This window comes from Ovis canadensis, chromosome 16 (genome assembly GCF_042477335.2).
Source record: "Ovis canadensis isolate MfBH-ARS-UI-01 breed Bighorn chromosome 16, ARS-UI_OviCan_v2, whole genome shotgun sequence".
Lineage (NCBI taxonomy): Eukaryota > Metazoa > Chordata > Mammalia > Artiodactyla > Bovidae > Ovis > Ovis canadensis.
In genome coordinates, this window is record NC_091260.1 from 22,453,204 (window position 1) to 22,471,686 (window position 18,483).

Genomic DNA, 18,483 nt, shown 5'->3' on the forward strand with positions numbered 1-18,483 from the left:
TGCTGGTACCTGGGTAACCTTTGTCACTGTGACTAAATCTGTGGTTGAACAATCAAAATGCAATGCCTGCTATGCTCTCCATTTCTCACCCTCTCTCTTCTTTAGGAACTGGACTAAATCTGCCCTCACACCCCTCCATGTGTGTGTCTCTCTCACACACACAGGTCTTAAAGGAAGGAAGCACTGCCTGCGTTCTTTTTAAGGTGTGAATGACTTATTTTCCTAACTAAATTATGACCAGTGGGGATACCTAGTTCTTCCATGGATCCCTTTACAATTCCTGGCTTCTTAATAAACACTCAAAAATATGACTTGACTTCTTAAAAAGATGTTCTTCTTAAAAAAAGCTTAAAAAGCTTATGCTTTGTTCCTCATCTTCCACCATTCTTTCTAGCCTGTTTTCATAGATGCTGAACAAAATACCCTACAGAGAACACACAAAAGCCAGCAGTAGAAACGTACAGGGGCTTGAGCCGCTGGCTGTGGTGGCCAGCTTTAAAACACAAGCGAACAGCCATCCACCACAACAAATCTAGCAAAAAACCACCGGGGCTCTCTGGTCTCTGGAAATGAAGACAAAAGCACTGACATTCAGCGCTAAGATGCCGTCCTCGGTGGGCTCCGGGAGCAGCTGTTCTCGGATGCACTTAGTCGGATTTAACGGCGGGGTTATTGACGATCCCCCAAATGGCTACTGGGCCCAGGCAGCCAATTTTGTTCCCCTCCTGCCTGTGTTTGCCTGTGCTGAGTGGCTCCACATCGCTCATGAGGAACCGCTTGAGAACCATTACAGCCAACAGAGTAAAGCATCCTTTTGACTTAAAAAAAAAAGTGAGATGAATGGGTATTTCTAGGATGGTCTGAATGAGCCTTCATTAACAAGCCTGGGGAATGAAGGTGCCTGCACAGGGCAATGAAACATCATTTTATTCCTCTGACCACACCTGCACCAGAAAGAGAAAAACAATCATGTGCACTGTAAGGATCTGTGAATATAAACGATTGCTAAATCTCAAAGTTGAGCCAACTGTAAACCTCACAGGAATTAGCGCCTAGTATTGCATACACTACCAAATTCTGGATCTTCTCGGAAAGTCTGGACCTCTCACTGTTCCAAAGGAATGCGAGTGGGGGCAAGCAGGCAAGGTTTGCTGTAGCGTGTGAATGGGAGCACTGGGGCGGGAGCATAGAGCAGGAGGGGAAGGCTCCTGGGAAGGCTGAGGGCAGGGGGTGAGCAGAGAAAGGCGAGCAATTTGCATTAAAATGGGAGTCCCCTTCCCAGGCAGGCGGCAATGACCTCAAGGGATGTTCAACAGAGGTCTGGTTACTTCCACAAAAATAAGGCTCTTTATTTGCCATGTTTCTTCTAAGACCAGGATTCTTCCTCTAATCTCGAATGACGATGCAATGAGAAAAGATGAGCCCGATAGGCCTGTGGGCAAGTGCCTGAACCTGTGTGTGTGCTAGGGGAAAACAGGAGAATAAAGCATCTGCTTTCCCTCAGAAACCACAGGGTCCCTGAGGGTTAAGTCAGCCTCTCAAATGCAAGTGAAAGTATAGTTGTGTGCTTTATCTTTCAAAGGTTAGGAGCAGAGCTGAAAACACATTCATTACTGGCTGTCATAGAGGGCTGATGTATTCTAGGCACATACAATTAGGCTATAATTCTGTACAATGACAGACTAAACATACAAGTCTAGACAGAGAAAGAAGATGACTGCAAACATTCTTAGACCTTTTCTAAGAGCATTTTAGTATTTTCTTATCAGTCTACCGGCAAATGTAAATCCTTGCCTCATTAATGTCAAAGGGAGGAGGGGATTCGCATGAGTTAAATTCAAAGGGCTTGATTTCAATTCTCCATCAAAAAGCAATCTTGAGGCCAGATATTTTTAGCAGTCACTCAGCACAAATCTGTGGTTTATTTACCTTTGGTGAAAAGGCATGGATTCTTAAACAGAACCACCCATACCCACATCACAAGGTCAATCACGCCACATAAAGCTTTTTGTGAATGTGATCTAGGAGTTGTGAGACTAGCGACAAAATGTAAGCATGCCAAAGTCCCACTATTTGTTCAGTTGACTAAGAAAATAAACTACAAGAAATCTGCTTCTTGAAACTGGCAAAATCTATAGTCACTTGTTTGGAGAGAAGAGAAGAGAGAAACAAGGAATAGGAAGGATCAGAAGATGTTACCCATGGAGGTATTATCACAGCAGGAAAGCCAGCTGGCACCTTTGCTCACATCAGCATAGGCAGGGACAGGACCATCTTGCAAATAGTCTTCAACCGTGCCCTGAGGTCCTGCTATGTCAGCACCTTAATGCATCTCCTCCATTTTGCTCGACCTCAGCCCACCAGGCTCCTCCATCCACGGGATTTTCCAGGCAAGAGTACTGGAGTGGGGTGCCCTTGCCTTCTCCCTCACACCCAAAGGACTTTCCTAAACTCAGCCATGCAAGGTTGCTGCCCCCTACACATAACCAGCAACCAGCCATGTGCCTTCTGGCAATGCTGAAGGCAATTGTTTCTCTACAAAACACCTTAAAATAAATTTTTAATTATTACAAAAAGGAATCCAGCCAATATATAAAGCCACCACTTCCCCTAGATAATAATAATCAGCAAATATATAAGTCTGATAGATTTTCACCAAGGGAGACAATTTTAATACTAGTTTACATGTATTGTTTTACTGTGTGATAAGCACTGTTTCAAGATCTTGACACAAATTAATTCATTCCACCTTCATAAAAACTGAGGTAGAAGTGATCATCACTGTTTCACAAACAGACTGAGGCACAGGATGGTTAGGTAACTTGTCAGAGATCCTACAGCAAGTAACGTTTAGAGCTAGGATCTAGGCTCTGCATTATGTTGCTGGCGAGAATCTGGGTTAACAAAAATGTTTAATTATTATAGCAGACAGACGTAGCAAAATGATGGGGGGAAAAAAAAGACTGAAATTAATTTTCATTCTGGTATCCCTTGTCCTAGGAATCATTTGTATTTGTTTGTTGTTTTGAAATGATGTCTAACACAGGCAATCACGGGACACTTTCCACGTCCCCTCTCTGCTGTTAGGGGCAGTCAGATCTAAAGTTAAGTTAGGGAGAGAAGCAAATAGGAATGGAGAGTGAAATAAATGCCATTCAGCATGGTAAACCTAGCTCAATTCTCATGATAAGATTTATCAAAATGATTCTTATTCAGCATGATTAAGGTACAAAAAAATACATAGAAAAATTTAAAAAAATTTTATGACAGTATTTGATTTGGACACATAAGGAAATATAAGACTGTTGCTCTATTGTGAAAAGACTCAATTGTTGAACTTTGGCTTGAGTGAGAACACTGGGGCGTGTTCATCAGACAACACCTAACCTTTTCTCTCATGAGAACTGGTCTCACTTGAGTCCACCTTAGATGTGGCCAGGAGTGGTGGTATACCAGGGCTAATCAGCAGGGACCAGCCCCTGCCACACAGACATCTGTTGAAGGATTTTTAGGAAGTCGATGCTGCAACAGCTCTGAGAGAGTAAGACGGCCCGAGATGACTGGCCATTCCAAGAAACAGAGTATGCCAGAGGCAGACAGCACTTGGCGACCCCAGGGCTCACATTCTGGGGAACCGGAGGACTCATGACCTCATCATTCAGTAGATGACCCTCACCTTCTGTGGAGAAAGTAACACATTCCAGCGTCCTGCTCAAAGGATATTTGTTCAAGATGACTCAACCATTCCACAAGACCTGCAACCTTCAAGAAACAGGCCAACTGAATCTCAAAACCGTATTTAAAAACTATTACACGGGTTGAACAAGTACTCGAGCACAAATCTGGTTGTGCTGCTGCACAATCTATGACCTGCCCTGGAGGCTATCACCAGCCTTTCATGAGGGATCTCCAATTCTTAAAAATAGCAACAGAGGTATTAATACCATGAATGTAAAACGGACAGAAGAGCAATCCTAGCTCCCCATCTACAGCTAGGCCTTCGTATCCACAGGACCCTTCTCTACAGATTCAACCAACTGAGGATTGAAAATACACACTTAATTCTAGAAAGTTCCAAAAAGCAATCCTGGTATTTGCCACCGGCTGGCAACTATTTGCGTAGCTTTTAGGTATGACACATTGTATTAGGTATTATAAGTGACCTAGAGATGACTTAAAGAATATGAGGCTGTGCATAGGTTACACACAAATATGAAGCCATTTCATGTAAGAGACGTGAGCCTTCGCTGACTTTGGTATCCTCGGGGGTCCTGAATCAAGTCTCTGCAGGTTCCCATTGCCACTACATTGTGTCAGAGAGGACAATGAATAGAATAGCTCTGCTAGCCTACACAAAAGGAAACTTAACTGGACATGATGCAGAGTGCAATTTTATGCTAGTCCGTATGTGACTGTTAAACGCCTGCTCTTCTCACAAGAAGAGTAAGCACAGCAGTGACCGGTTTGTTTGTTTTTTTTGTTCATCACTGTGTGCTCACCGTTCCCCATCCCACAGTGCCTGGCACACTGTAGGTGCTATCTAGGTTTTCTTTTTTAAAACTGGCTGAAGAAACAACTTTTTTTTCCCTCTATTTTTCTGGCCACGCAGCATGAGGAATCTTAGTTCCCCGATCAGGGATTGAACCTATACCCCCTGGAGTGGAAATGTGGTCTCTTAATCACTGGACCACAAGGAAGTCCCAAAGAAGAGCTTTATTTTTTAAAAGATTTGACCTTCCTCTTGTTCCATGTCTAAACTTAGTTAACTAAGATTCCTGAAACTCTAAATGCAGAGGTTCAGCTGACTCCATTTATGGGCTTGAGGTACATGGTTCAGCTTCTACAAGTGCCAGGAGTGGGGAAGAGACACGAGATGTGGATCCATTTAAAAACAGATCTCGAAATTTCCCATAAAACCCTTCAATCAGTTCCGGAAAAGCTAAAGGCTTCCTTGGGTCCATCCAGCGATCACCCTATTGATCTCTGCTCACCCCAATTTTGCATCCTCCAAGATAACATCTCTTCTCTCTAAAACACACTCACTTACCTGAACTGAACCCGAAGTGTGGTTTTATCATCTGTGGTAGTCTTAGTTAGAAACCTTCACCCCACTCTGAAGGGGAAGGTTCACAGGGCCTCACCCTCATGGGCTGCATTCTAGATGCTTGTCCCTCAGGGGAGAGGCCCAGCCCTGCACCGTGCACTCTTAGGCTGGGGAGCGAAGCTCATACCATCTTCTTGGAGTTGGCAAGAATGAGAAGGTGCTGTGTGTCCAGGGGCCAATCTCTGGACACACAGCAGGAGGTTTTTCAGCAGGAAAAAGAGGGATAATGGGGTACATAGGCTAAAGCAGTGGTTTGGGGGACCAGAACTTCCTAGGCCACAAGAGTAATGCCAGGTCTCTGGTTCAAAATGGTTCATTCTTTAGCAATTCTTGCAGCCTTTCATTTTGCAATACACTGTCATTCTATAAAGTCAATCCAAGCATGAATGAACACAATGAGCACCATAGGATTTACCAAAAAAAAAAAAAAAGTCATAGTAAGAAAGCCAGAACAACCTACAGAGAGAAGATAAAAGCTTGAATTTTACATTTTGAAACATACTTATTGGAAAAGGGTACTTTCCTTATTTTTCTTTTCATAAGATGATTTTAAAAGTCATGGAAATGTGTAAGACATAAAAATACAACATAACAACGAGATAAATAACCACATACTGTACCTTAATTTCAGCAAATCACATGCTGTCTGACAGGCTCTGGACCAGTCCCTTTTTTTCTCAATGCAAAGTTACTTAAGAGCTGGTTTTCATATGGCTTTGCAGCAATTTTAACTTTTAATGAACCAGCTCTTGTTAAGTTTTTCTTAACACATTTACTCAACTCCATGCTTGAAAGCTATGATTCATTTGATAACTGCAAAGTATGGGATTTTATTCTAAGATCAAACTCAAAGAGAAGAATGATTCCAGTCTCATGGGCATGCTGCTGCAGTCAAGTGTGATGCGTCAAGAGGCTGACATTCCCTACACGGCTTCAAATCTCGGGAGGTACAAAGCTAGTGGAATATGATAACTCAGTCATGTCCGAGTCTTTGCGACCCCAGTGGACTGCAGCCCACCAGGCTCCTCTGCCACGGCAATTCTCCAGGCAAGATTACTAGAGTGGGTTGCCATGCCCTCCTCCAGGGGATCTTCCCAACCCAGGGACTGAAACCAGGTCTCCCACACTGTAGGTGGATTCTTTATCATCTGAGCCACCAGGGAAAACCAAGAATACTGGAGTGGGTAGCCTATCCCTTCTCAAGGGGATCTTCCACACCCAGGAATAAAACAGGGGTCTCCTGCATTACAGGCGGATCTTTTACCAGCTGAGCTATCAGAGAAGCCCAATGGAATATGATGTAATCAGTCCAAAGGGCTGAACTTCATTGCTGATTTTTTATCAATGCCAATAAAATTTGCAATCATACAGCAAAATCATAAAGACAGAAAAGAGTAGTCTCTATTTTACATAATATTTAGGTGATATTCAAAAAATAAAATGCCAAACGGCAACTGTGATAGATCAATGGCAGAACTTTCGAGAGACACACCCCAGGTTGAGTCTTTACAGACCAGTAACTGTTCATAATCCCTAAATGTGACCAAGTGGGAGAAGCATGGATCAACCTCACAAGAGGAAGACAAGGTGGGTGAGTCTGACTACCTCCTCAGTGAAGTAGCTGGTTAGCAGCAGCATCTTCATAAATGACGAATTTTTGTGTCCTTACCTTTCATTATCCAGTAGTATTCATTTTCATCTCTGAAAGAAAGGCTATCTTAACAGTAGTTTGGAATTCCAGACTCTTTTACCCACACTAAGTGGGAGATAATGCAATGATGAAATGATACATATTTCACTGAGATAGAAAATACAGAAACGCACATATTTCATTTTCTTGAGAGGGAGGGTGCTTATGGAATTCTGGGAGCATCCAATTTGTATTCATAACTTCATGTGAGTAAAATTCACATTTAAATAGACTACAATCTCTTAAGCTCAGAGTACAGTGAGATAAGTATGAAATTTTTAAATTTACCCTGGAACTTAAAATCTTCTAAGACACCACGAAATAGAAACCCACACAATGACAACTTAAGAGTTAGCTGACTTTCTTAAAAGGTGGCTTCTTGCTCACCTAGTTGATAATAACAAACACAAGAGAATCCTTTAGCAATAAAAGGAAGTCTTTTCCAGGCTCCAGGCAAAGCTTTCCAGCCAAGCGCCTGTTTCTTTCGAATTCTAGGTTGACTACTACAGAACTGAAAGCCTCACCTGGAACTTCAGGAGAGAACCTTGCTGAGTGTCGAGATACAAAAAGTTTCAGTTCTTGATCCAGGTTGCATTCAATCAGGTTTGTGTCCCATGATCGGATTCCTAAGGAAAGAAAGGAAGACAGATGACAGACCACCAGTTAGTCATTTCACTGTGGTCTGGAAAACATCACTGTAGCATTTCTCAGGCTTGAAGGAAGGGAGTGGAGGCTCTTTTGCTGAAGAGCTTGGTGACCAGCAGTGGATGCCCACAAAATGGGAGGGCGGGGGAGGTCTCTCCACCAGGCCACAGGGGAAGGATAACTAGCAGTGTGGACTGAACTTCTGCCCCTCATAACATGTAAATGCAGCTCTTCTGGAAGAGTAAAAGAAAACAGCTATTAGGAAAATGACAGGCTTTACTCCTGAGAGGGAGCAGAAAGGACAGGAAGATGGTGAGCTCCGTAGCAGTTAGGGGGCTACTAGACAATCGCTGGCTTTCCCATGGTCCACTTGTACGTGGCTAGAAAACGGAGAATGAAGGTGGGAAGAAAATATGGGGGCTACTAGACAATCGCTGGCTTTCCCATGGTCCACTTGTATGTGGCTAGAAAACGGAGAATGAAGGTGGGAAGTAAATATGGGGGCTGGCATTCAAGTCCACGTGTCTGTTTTTAAAGCTTTTCGCAGTGTGCACGTGCATTTTGTAAGCATATCTGGTTACTCTTCTTTACTCCTCCCATTTTTGACCTTGATTTCTCAGCCCCTGGATATCAATCAAAATGTGTGTAATCTTTGCTAAGAAGGCAGATCTGGCCTATCTGTCCTCCCAGGCATTTACCTAACTAGCTTGGCAGACAACTCTTTCTTTCACAATTGTTAGTTGTCCCGCATTTTCTTATCCAGAGGCAAAGAGATGTGGCAACTTTTTATACTTCATAAAATTCTACGGAGTTGGGGGCCGTGAACTGTCTATTCCCATAAAAGCTCACAAGGCTGGAAGGTGGGGTGAGGGGTGCTGACGCCCTACCTCCCTCCTCTCTCCTGACCTTCCAGAAGAGGTGGCTAGACGGGAACCCAGAGAACAGCAGAGAAGGGAGGGCCAGGCAAAACCGAGGAATCACAGAACTCTAGAGTGTATTTTTATATCTTCCCAAATAGATGGCTTGTGGGAGAACCATTATGTAGGCAGTATCCTTGACTCTACCCCTGCATGGAGCATCCTCAACCACCAGAAAACAAACCTCTGGAAAGGCAATCTTTTACTCTCTATCTACTAAAGGCAGGGACTTGAACATGTAGGTGTATCACACAGGTGAACTATCTCTAAATAAACACTTGATCGTTTAATCATTTTTGCTGGTCATTAGTCATGCATACAGACTTGGGAGTATAAATGGCAGTATGTTACTTAAACATACCTCTTAAATCCTTAAAGTTTATCTGCATTTACCCCTATTTAAATCTTGTTCAGTTTTCCTATTCTGCAAAGAATCAATGTATATACACAAACTACAAAGATTCTGTAAACTGAGTTGACTATACTAAAATATCTTCAGATGATACACCAAACACCTTTCCGAATTATGAGAAATACTTTCAAATAGATGTACATCCTCTTCCTCTAAATGGAGGTAGATATTTCTCATACAATCCATGGGAAGGATTCAGGTATGCAAGAGTTAACATTGCTAAAGAGAGGCTAAATTATAAGGGAAAATTTTATGGGTCTCCCTGGAAACATTAACAGCCTCAGTTTGCATTTGTGCTAAAGGAACACTTAAATTTTAACAAGAAAGGCATGTTGTGATTTTGTGAATCTTTTTCATGCAGAATTGATAAAGAGGTTTCCTTTTTGTTCCACAGAAAGCTTGACAGGTGAAGAGGTCTGAATTCATTAAAATATTTGACTTCCACATATATATTCTATATATTCAGCTAGTGTGGAAAATCATCAAGCCCCTGTCTGAACTGCTTAATTGCAAATTAGTGACTGGATTATCTGTGCTCCAGGTCTGAGCTCCACTTTGTCTTCTGGCTTGTCAAGTAGGGTCAATAAGTTAATAACGAGACATAGGTATTTAAATTAAATTCACACGATTCTTCTGCCTTTGTTCTAAGTTATGTCTAAATTGCTACATTATTTGAACGGCTTCATCTAGGGCTATACATAGACTTGTTCTAGAACGTTGTTTGCTATTTTTCCCTTGACTTCAATTAACTTGTCATGACCCAGGCAATTAAATGTTTGCTTTTTCTTTCATAACCTTCTGCTTCTATGATTTGTAATTTCAAAGTGGAAAAAGTAGAAAAATCATTCAGTAATTTTTAAGTTCCATTAGCAAACAACTGATAAAATGATTATTTCTCTTTTTTATACTCCCAGTGAAATTAAAAATTCAGGTTCTCTTTTTCAAGGGAGCAATTTCCAGCCAAATTACATCTTAAGAATGCATAATCACTACTACCACTTATAAAATAAAGGTTACAATGGATTTACCAGTTATTTTAGTTGAAAAGGAAAATTTTGGAACCAGGCCACTTTCTATACCAATTTTAGAAAGAAAATACTGTGTAATTACTTTGTACCTTCTACTGGATAATGTTAGTAAAGGGAAATAGTACCTCTCAATGAAAGCTGTTACAGCATTCCGTTGGTTTATATATCTCCCCTTTGTGCCTAAGAGGAAGCCAGCAGTGGATCCTCTAAAGCTCATAGGACCAAAATAAAGTCTTCTTCGGCCCTTCTCACATTGACCCCTCCCTGAGTTCATGACTGGAGGGGACAGTGGAGTGCTGGGAAAGAAGTTCCGAAGAGGCTTTCAGAAGGAGGTCATTCTGGGATCTGGTGAGGAGTAGAAAAGCCATGGAATTTTCTGGCCCTTTTTTTGACTATCTCCCCAAACCACGCCAGGTCAAGTTCTTCCCTGGGCCTTTGCTTCTCCAGCAAATCTGTCACGACTATACCCTTACTGGCTTTCTCAGATGGGGGCAAAACAGCTCCACCAGTTGGAGGAAATCAACCTGCACTTCCCTCTTTTCCCAGCCATCCCCCACATCATGAGGCACGAGGGAATCTTAATCTTAGTTCCCCCACCAGGGATCGAACCTGTCACCCCCTGCATTGGAAGCATGGAGTCTTAACCACTGGACCACTAGGAAGTACTTTTTAAACTGGGCCCAGAGAGCATCTGCCACCCCTGGGCAGTTGGCCTATGGCAAGGCACCCTGAGAACTCCCCTGCCTGACCCGGGGCTGTCTTCCAGCCCCGGAAGCTAGTACCATCTCTCTCTAGCTTGATGACCAGCGGGGAACAAAGGACCTTTCCATCTCAGTTCTGATTCCAGGGCGGGCAGTGCACAAAGGGAAGTTGACAGATGAAAAAAAGAGGGGAGAAAAAGGTGTGTGTGGCAGGAGGGTAGGGGGCAGGAATCCCAGGACAAGTCAGGGTGAACCATAAGGAAGAGCCATGTCCTCTTACTTTATACAGGTTAGACTTCACCAAGTTTATTGATGATGCAAGCATTTTATAGGATTATTTAATAAAAGCAACATTTTTTTTAAAGCCTCTCATTTAAAGGCTAAAATCTATATCCTGAAAGAAACAACAGATAGAAAGCATGAGGAAACGGCCATGCATTGCGTGTTGAAATGGTACCTGGGTTCCATCTGCTACTGGGACCTATGACAAGTTGATTTTTTTTCCATGAGCTTTAGTTGCTCCCTCTCAGAAATAGACTTTTGACTATTTTTTGCCCAATTTCCTGAATTATTTAACTACAACCATAAAATTCTATTTGTAAAACTGTATTAAATAGTGATCTGAAGTCAGATTAGACTCATAAAGAAATAATTAAAAACAAAGGAAATGCTAAATTCAATAAGGTCTTCTTTTTTAGAGAAAAATTTTCTTACTTTTTTCCCCTTAACCTAACCTTCAATTTGCTTTTTCCCCTTTGTTTTAAGCCAACAAGTTAATGTTCATAATTTATGTGTTCTGTGTAATGCAGGTTAGGGAGGCCCATCTTACACACAGTTAGTTCATCATTTCAAAGCATTGATGATAAATAACTTAGGTCTTGGCTGGCATCTTACATTAGAAACAAGCAAAAGAAGTGATTTATAATAAGTTATTTATTGGCAGTAAAAGTTGGAACTTATCTAAAAGGTAAACCTTTACAGAAGATTAACAATGACTCATCAATTTAACGACCTTAAGTTTGGGGATTGGCTTATATTTGGATCAGAGAACTCTTTTAGTAGATAATGCCAGTTAAGCAGCACAAGCAGAAATCCATCTGCCTTTTGATTTTGAAAAGTATGAAGATGGATGGATATCATAAATATATCATTCCCCAACATTTCTTTTCATTCCCACCACGCCTTTGTTTTCCTGTTAAAACAAAATGGAAACAAAGCCCTAACTCTTTCCTGGGTTCTTAATTCTCTTAACCAATTTAGACTAAAAGTATTCAATAAATGACAATGTAATTAGCAAAACTTACATCTAAAAATCCAGGGCAGTAGATGTTACACACATCTATCTTTCTGATGAACAAATCCTGCTGATTCCCAATGTTAACCAGAGGAAAGTTACACTCTAACAGCAACTGAAATCAAACTGACAGTGTTTTTTCACATTTTAGTTTAAAAAAAATAAATAAATAAAACGAAGCAATGAAAACTTCTCACAAGGCTCTAGAATTAGTTTTGCAAGACATGAGTGTATGTAGTCTATGTCCCAAAATAAATTGGAGGAGGGGAGACTCTGCTAAAAATGGGGATGACTGTTAAGTCTCTGTTGCAGACTAATTAGGAAGGGGGCAAAGGAGGTGCCAAGGAGTGACAATGGTTTGGCATGGAGTCCTGCATAACTAACTAAATAAAGCTAGACCAGTCTGAGCAAAGACTGTTGCTTCAGAATTAGGAAATGACCAGACCCTACATTATGCATTTTGAATGCAGCTGAAGAAACGAATGATGGTCTTCTGTCCTTGTGTAACCAAGCAGGACCCTATGGAACATTTCTGGGACAGACCCCTCCCCTATACCCTCTGCTTTAGTTCCTCTCTGAAATACCTAGATATTAGTATCTGAAGCATATTTCCTGAGTTATTTCTCAGATGCTAAAATCACCATCAAATGGAAGAAACTAACTACTTGATGACCATCAGCACATAGTCCTCATTAACACAGTCTTGTGCTGTGCCTAGTCACTCAGTCATGTTCAACTCTTTGCGACCCCAGGGACTGTACCCACCAGGCTCCTCTGTCCATGGGGATTTTCCAGGCAAGAATACTGGAGTGTGTTGTCATGCCCTTCTCCAAGGGATCTTCTCAACCCGGGGATCGAACCGAGCTCTCCTGCATTGCAGGCGGATTCTTTACCATCTGAGCCAGCAAGGAAGCCCAACGCAGTCTTGCTACCTCATCATCAATCTAATTCTCAATAGAGAATGGTGCATGAGCTGATCACACACTCTGGGACACCCTCCCTCACACTGCCTTTAAAAATGCTTTGCTGAAACCCTTGGGGGACTTCGGGGGTTTTGAGCATGAGCTCCCCGTTCTCCTTACATCAGCATCTTACAATAAAGCTGCACTTTCCTTCACCACAATCTGGGGTCAGTAGATTGGCTTTACTGCGTGCAGGTGAGCTGCCTGGAGTTTGATTCAATAACACTAGGTTTCAAGAAGCATGTACTCAGCCTCCATGGTGGGCTGATTCAGGCCTATTGATGTACTTGCGTTTCCGCCATCTTCTTACAGATTTATTTTCTGGGTTTCCCATAGAGCCTTAAATCATCAAATGGCAAAAATCCAAGTTGCCAGGGTCTCCAGACTCACAGAGCCTCCTCAGGATGAGAGGGGAGATAAGCAAGAGGGGCAGAAGATGAACCGCTTTCCCTGCGGAAAGGCTGCGGCACACAACCAGGGCCGAACCCCCGGAGCATCTCCATCTTGCTTCACACAACCAGCCCCATGGGCACCAGCCACCACAGCTGTGGTATCAGAGTGACCTCTGGAGGAGGAGGCCCTGCTGGAACCCGAGAGCTGAGGAAGCATCACATCAGGCCAGGGCAACAGCCAGCCTGCCCTGTTGCTAAGTCATCTCTGACTGTCAAAAAAGCTACGGGAGCAGTATTTCCACTTAGCACTGGAAGGCCCTGTGGTTTGAGCCGCATCCAAGACCCCAAGACCCAAGAGAGTTGATCTCCAGAGGAAAAGCAGCATCTGTTACTGTGCCTTAGGAAATGGCTTTGCTCATTCACTTGGTTGATTCTTAATGGGATCAATACTGCTATTTCAGAGTTCCCTGCAAAAAGCTGACTAAATCAGGGCACTAAAAAATCAGGAAGGCATGCTGACTGAAAAGGAAACCTGAGGGGGCTTCTAGGGGGTCTCAGGAATGTCCGTTTCTTGGTCAGGATCACACAGGTATGTCTTTTTGTGAAAATTCACCAAGCTCCTCATTTATGATTTGAGCCTTTCCCTCACTACATAATACATCAATAAATTTTAAAAAAAGAAAAGGGGCAGGAAGACAAAATTGAACCTGATCACTAAGTTCCAGTAGTGTGAAAAATAGCCGAGACCACGTCATAGTGACAGATAACTTGGGTGAATCTAGTTTATCCTCAAACAGAAGCAGCTTGAATAAACCCCCTGAGGAATAGGGCACTAAAAGGGTGATCAGCAGAGTAACAAAGCAGGAAGATAATTACATGGAAGGTGATTGCTGAGCCACCTCCCTGCATGGGGTGCTGCCCACAAGTGGATGACTACTGCCTTTGTATAAAAGCAAGCTCTAGAAATTGCTCTTTGATCTCCCTGTGATGTTAACATCATGACGGGGCCAGAAAACCAGTGATGCCGCAGTGCCGACATTCTGTCACTTATGAGTGGTGTGACCTTGAGCTGGTCTCCCTATCCTTCCTGCCTCTCTGGGCCCCGATCTCCAAAATGGGGATGAGGGTCCCTCTCCTCACACCACATCGGGTGGTTATGCACCTTTTATACATAGAAACACACCTCCTGCTTTATTATTACTTCCCAGCAAAAGTGCTGACAAATAATATTTTTTAAAAAATCCAAAGTCATAGGTTCATACAGCAGCCACACCCAGTCAGTCCATATGAAATTTTCCAAGGAGAAAATGTGCAGATAAACTAAATTAGTACTGATCAAATTCAAAGGACTATAGTTTGACAAATGAAGGGTTATTAGATGCTCAAATGAGGCATTTCACTATTGACCTAGCCTATTCTTCAATTTTTTTTTTCCGAATAAAATAACAAGTCTGCTTTCTACTCACATTTTTTTCTTTCTTTTTTTAAGCCAAAAAGTAACACCAGTGCTTTAAAGTTAAACAAAAGAACCAGGTCTGCAACTCGAGTCTCCACCCTGCAGCCTTTTGTTCTGGGTACAGGCGACCGTTTCCAAATGCAGAGGCAGACCACTAGAGTTTAATTTTTTTTTTTTCCTCTAAAACAAGCTTTTCTCGCGTCTTTCATGGGGAGTAGGGGGCGGGCGCGGGGAACGAGGGCTGTGTGAACGCCCTTTGTCCGCCTCGGGCTGCCGTAGAGACCGCAGTGCGGACTGCACCACGCCCACCAGCCGGTGTCTCGGGGCAGACGCGCTTCAGCACCACCCCGAGAGAATAGAGCACGGGCTGGGGTTGTGGAGGGACCGGCGACCTCGGTCAGGGAGAAGGGGAGGTCTGCGATGCCGGGGTGGGGGGTGGGGGGGAGGGAAAGGCAGAGGACAGAGCTGACCACCCGGGGACTTCGCGCGCAACAAAGCCGGGTTGAAGCAGACGAGGGGCACGCTGCACCCCCAAGCGCCGGCGGAACGCACGCCCCGTCGGGCGCGCCCAGTGGGGGCGCCGCAGTGCGGGGGGCAGGTGCATCGGGCGGGGGCACTGCGGCAGCCCGGGTGGGGCTGCGGGGCGGGTCGGTCCGCGCGCCCGAGGCTGCGCCCGCTGGATCCTTACGGCCCCGCCCAGGGTTTCCCAGCGAACCGCTATTCGGCCTCTGCAGAGCGCGCTCCTACTGCCCGCACCGGGCCAGGCGCCGGCCCTACCCACCACCCCACCCCCAAGCCATCACTCCCGAGGCAAAGACTTTTAAAAGGAGAAGCCCCACCCCGCAACTTGGGGGTCCCATTGTCCTTGCTGAAAGCTGCAACAGAGGCCCCAGGGGCAGTAGCGAGGCAGGCGCCGTCTGGGAACGAGGCGCAGGCGGTTCTCCATCTCTGCGTCCCGGAGGGGGGGGGGAGGGGGCGGGCGTGGCCCTAGGACTAGCCTAGTCATTCCGAGGGAAGAAAAGATGGAGAGGTTTTAAGCTAGCAAAGGCACTTCTCGGGGTGGTTGTGGCTAGAGGGATTCCCACGCGCGCCCTGGCACATGGTACTTCAGCCTCGGGTCTGCTGACGAGGGGCAATCCCAGCATTTTGCTGTGGTGGGGGGGGGGAAGGGGGAGATGAAAGAGGTAATTGCAACGTTCCCCCCACCTCCCACACACACACACACACCTTTGGTGTCCTGCGGTTGCGGCTTTATTGCAGCCTCTGCCCCTTTGACACCTGCATCTCATTTAGCGGGAGAGGCGGTAGCCAGCTGGAATCTGTAGACCCAGCCTGGTGACGGATCCCTCAAGGTTAGGAGACTCTCCTACTGGGTAGCAAATCTAATAATTTGCATTATTCTCCGAAATGAACCTGGGGCGGAGGTGGGGGGGAAGGAATCTGGACAGAGTGTGGGAAGTGGCGGAGAAAGGCGTGGGTGCGGGGCGTGCCGGAGGAGAAAGGTGGCCGTCGTGCCCTGGGTGGGGTCGCGTTTGCGCGTCTCCCCGAACGCGTCCCCTGGGGGCGCAGGGCCTCTTACCAAGCTCGATGTTGCCGATGGCGCGTCGCAGGTGCTCCTCGGTCACAATCTCGCCGACGACCACCAGCAGGTAGAATTTGCTGTCGAGGAAGCGATGCGACAGGCTGGGCGAGGTGGTCGCCGCTGGGTTGGCAGTGCTGCTGGACGGCTCAGGCTCGGCGGCTTCCACCACCACGGTCGCCATCCTGCCGGCCCGTTAAGCCTCGGCGAAGTGCCCGGCTCAGGCCGCTCCGCTCGTCTGCGGCAGGAGAAAGGATTATCTCCGAAGGTGCTGTCTCCGCTCCGCCCCCTGCGTCTCCCCTCCTCCTGGCGCTGCGCGCCGCCTCCCCCTCCGCCCTCTCCGAGAGCGCGCGGCGGAGAGGAGCCGGGAGTGAGAGAGGGCGGGGAGGCGGTGCCTCTTTTATATGGAGACTAGGCAGGGCGCCGGGGAGGAGGAGGAAGAGGAGGAGGGAAGGACCACCCGGCACATCCTCGCGGGGTGGCTGCCTCCGCTCTTCCAACCGTTGGCCCAGGGCTGATGTCATCTGCAGCAAATCATCTCGCCCGCGGCCCGGAAGCTGGAGGGACGAGGTGTGTGGACAATGGTCAGGGTAGGGCCGCGAGTCAAGGGGCTGGAGGACTCGACGGGGGGAAAACACTCCCAACCCACACCCCACCCACAGCCTGCCGGCTCCAAACCATCACCCCGCCTGTGCAGGAGGAGTGGATGGGTTTCCATTTTCAGAGTCGGGATATTTACCCTGTCCTAGGTGCACAGGCCAGGCCTCTGCCTTGGGTGCTGTCTGCGATGAAGCCAGGTCCTCAGGATCTGTGTTAGCACAACGGATGTGGGGCTGAGGGTACCCCGCCCAGGAAGATGGAACCTGTTTTTTCTCTGATGTTGTGGATTTCGGAAGACATATTTACCACCACCTACACATGAAGAATACACCAAAGATGCAAAACCTCAGCTTACCATTGTTCAGTCTTTGGAACTTATTCTGAAAGACCCAGTGATGAAAAAGTACTGGCTTTGTAGTGCTCATGGGCAATGAGAAGAGTACAGATACAGTATTCCAGATACAGATTTCTGGTCTTAATAATATGCTGAACAGATAGTATCAGGCATAACAATAAAGAGAAGATACTGTCTCTATCCAGCAGGATTATAGTGACTATAGTGTACTTTTCAGTTCCTTGGGGAACACACAAGCAAAATTATTTCATGTAACAATGATGTCTTTTAAAATACATGTAGCATTGGGGATTTTTATTGCCTTTGTCTATGTTTAGAAGAACTCATAAAAAACGTTTAAAGGCAGCCCATCTACAACCATTTCTCACAAACACATTGAATATAATGAATATAACTTATGTCCCACGAAGGGAGCGGTGGTGGTGAAGAAGTAACAAAATGGTCAAACATGGTACTATCATAAAAGACTGGAGAACTAGAGGCTTAAGAAAGAGGAATGAATGGAAACTAGAGCAGCCAATATAGTTTTAATACTAGACTGCATATAAATAAAAGAAAAAAAATCACCTGGATATACTAAGATTTCCAAAAAGCCTATCATCATAGCTGTTAACCACCCCGACTTATTGGTAATGTACTCTGCTCTTACCTCTTTCCTGAAACCCAGACACGGTTTTGGCCCCATCATATATGCAAGACTGATCGGCGGGGACTAAAGTTACTGGTGAGGTGCTTTCACCAGTGATCAGTGACAATGAGTTTTCAAGTAAGATGGTAACAGAGAAAGCATTCAATTTCTGTTAGAGAGGTAAGGCCATAATAGGGAGAGGAGATGTAGTAAGGAGCAGTGTTTTCCAATTTCAGCCATTGAAATCAGTGTCAGCTAGTGATGGCCTTCCATTTCTCTGAACCATCTTTATTTTTATTTATGTAACAGTTTTCATGAGCTTCATTTCTTTTCTTAAATTTATTTTAAATGAAATTGCTGCTCTATAGGTGGAAACACTAATTACTATAAATAGAAGGTATCCCTAAAATAAACATAATGAAAATAAGTACCATGACAAAAATTCCTGCTATACACTATTGTTACTTGCTCAAGACTCTGACCCTGAGGTATACCCTAAGTTAAAAACAGAAAGTGTTAGAAAGGTATTGAAGACATACCAGCACCTGAGTTGTTCTCCATTGTCATAACAGAAGGTTGGATGAAAACATCAGAAGGGCTTTCCTACTGTGTGAGTTAGTGCAATTAAATACTATGACAATGAACCACTTAAGTCATTACTCACACTTTGAAAAAGAGACGAAATGGAAGAACACAGACTAGAGATGCTGACTGCTACTG

At 44.8% G+C, this 18,483-nt stretch overlaps 1 protein-coding gene across 2 annotated transcripts in view; it reads right to left on the reverse strand.

Annotated features, from left to right (window-relative positions):
* The window catches only part of MAP1B (microtubule associated protein 1B), a 93,725-nt gene extending 77,033 nt beyond the window's left edge, over nt 1-16,692 (reverse strand). For both annotated transcript variants that reach the window (XM_069556208.1, XM_069556207.1), the window contains exons 1-2: nt 16,181-16,692; nt 7,319-7,420 (exon numbers count right to left, since the gene is read on the reverse strand). In XM_069556208.1, coding sequence (XP_069412309.1) covers nt 7,319-7,420; nt 16,181-16,364 — 286 coding nt within the window. In that variant the 5' untranslated portion in view covers nt 16,365-16,692. The remainder of the gene's footprint in view (nt 1-7,318; nt 7,421-16,180) is intronic.
* Between the last annotated feature and the right edge of the window lie 1,791 nt (nt 16,693-18,483).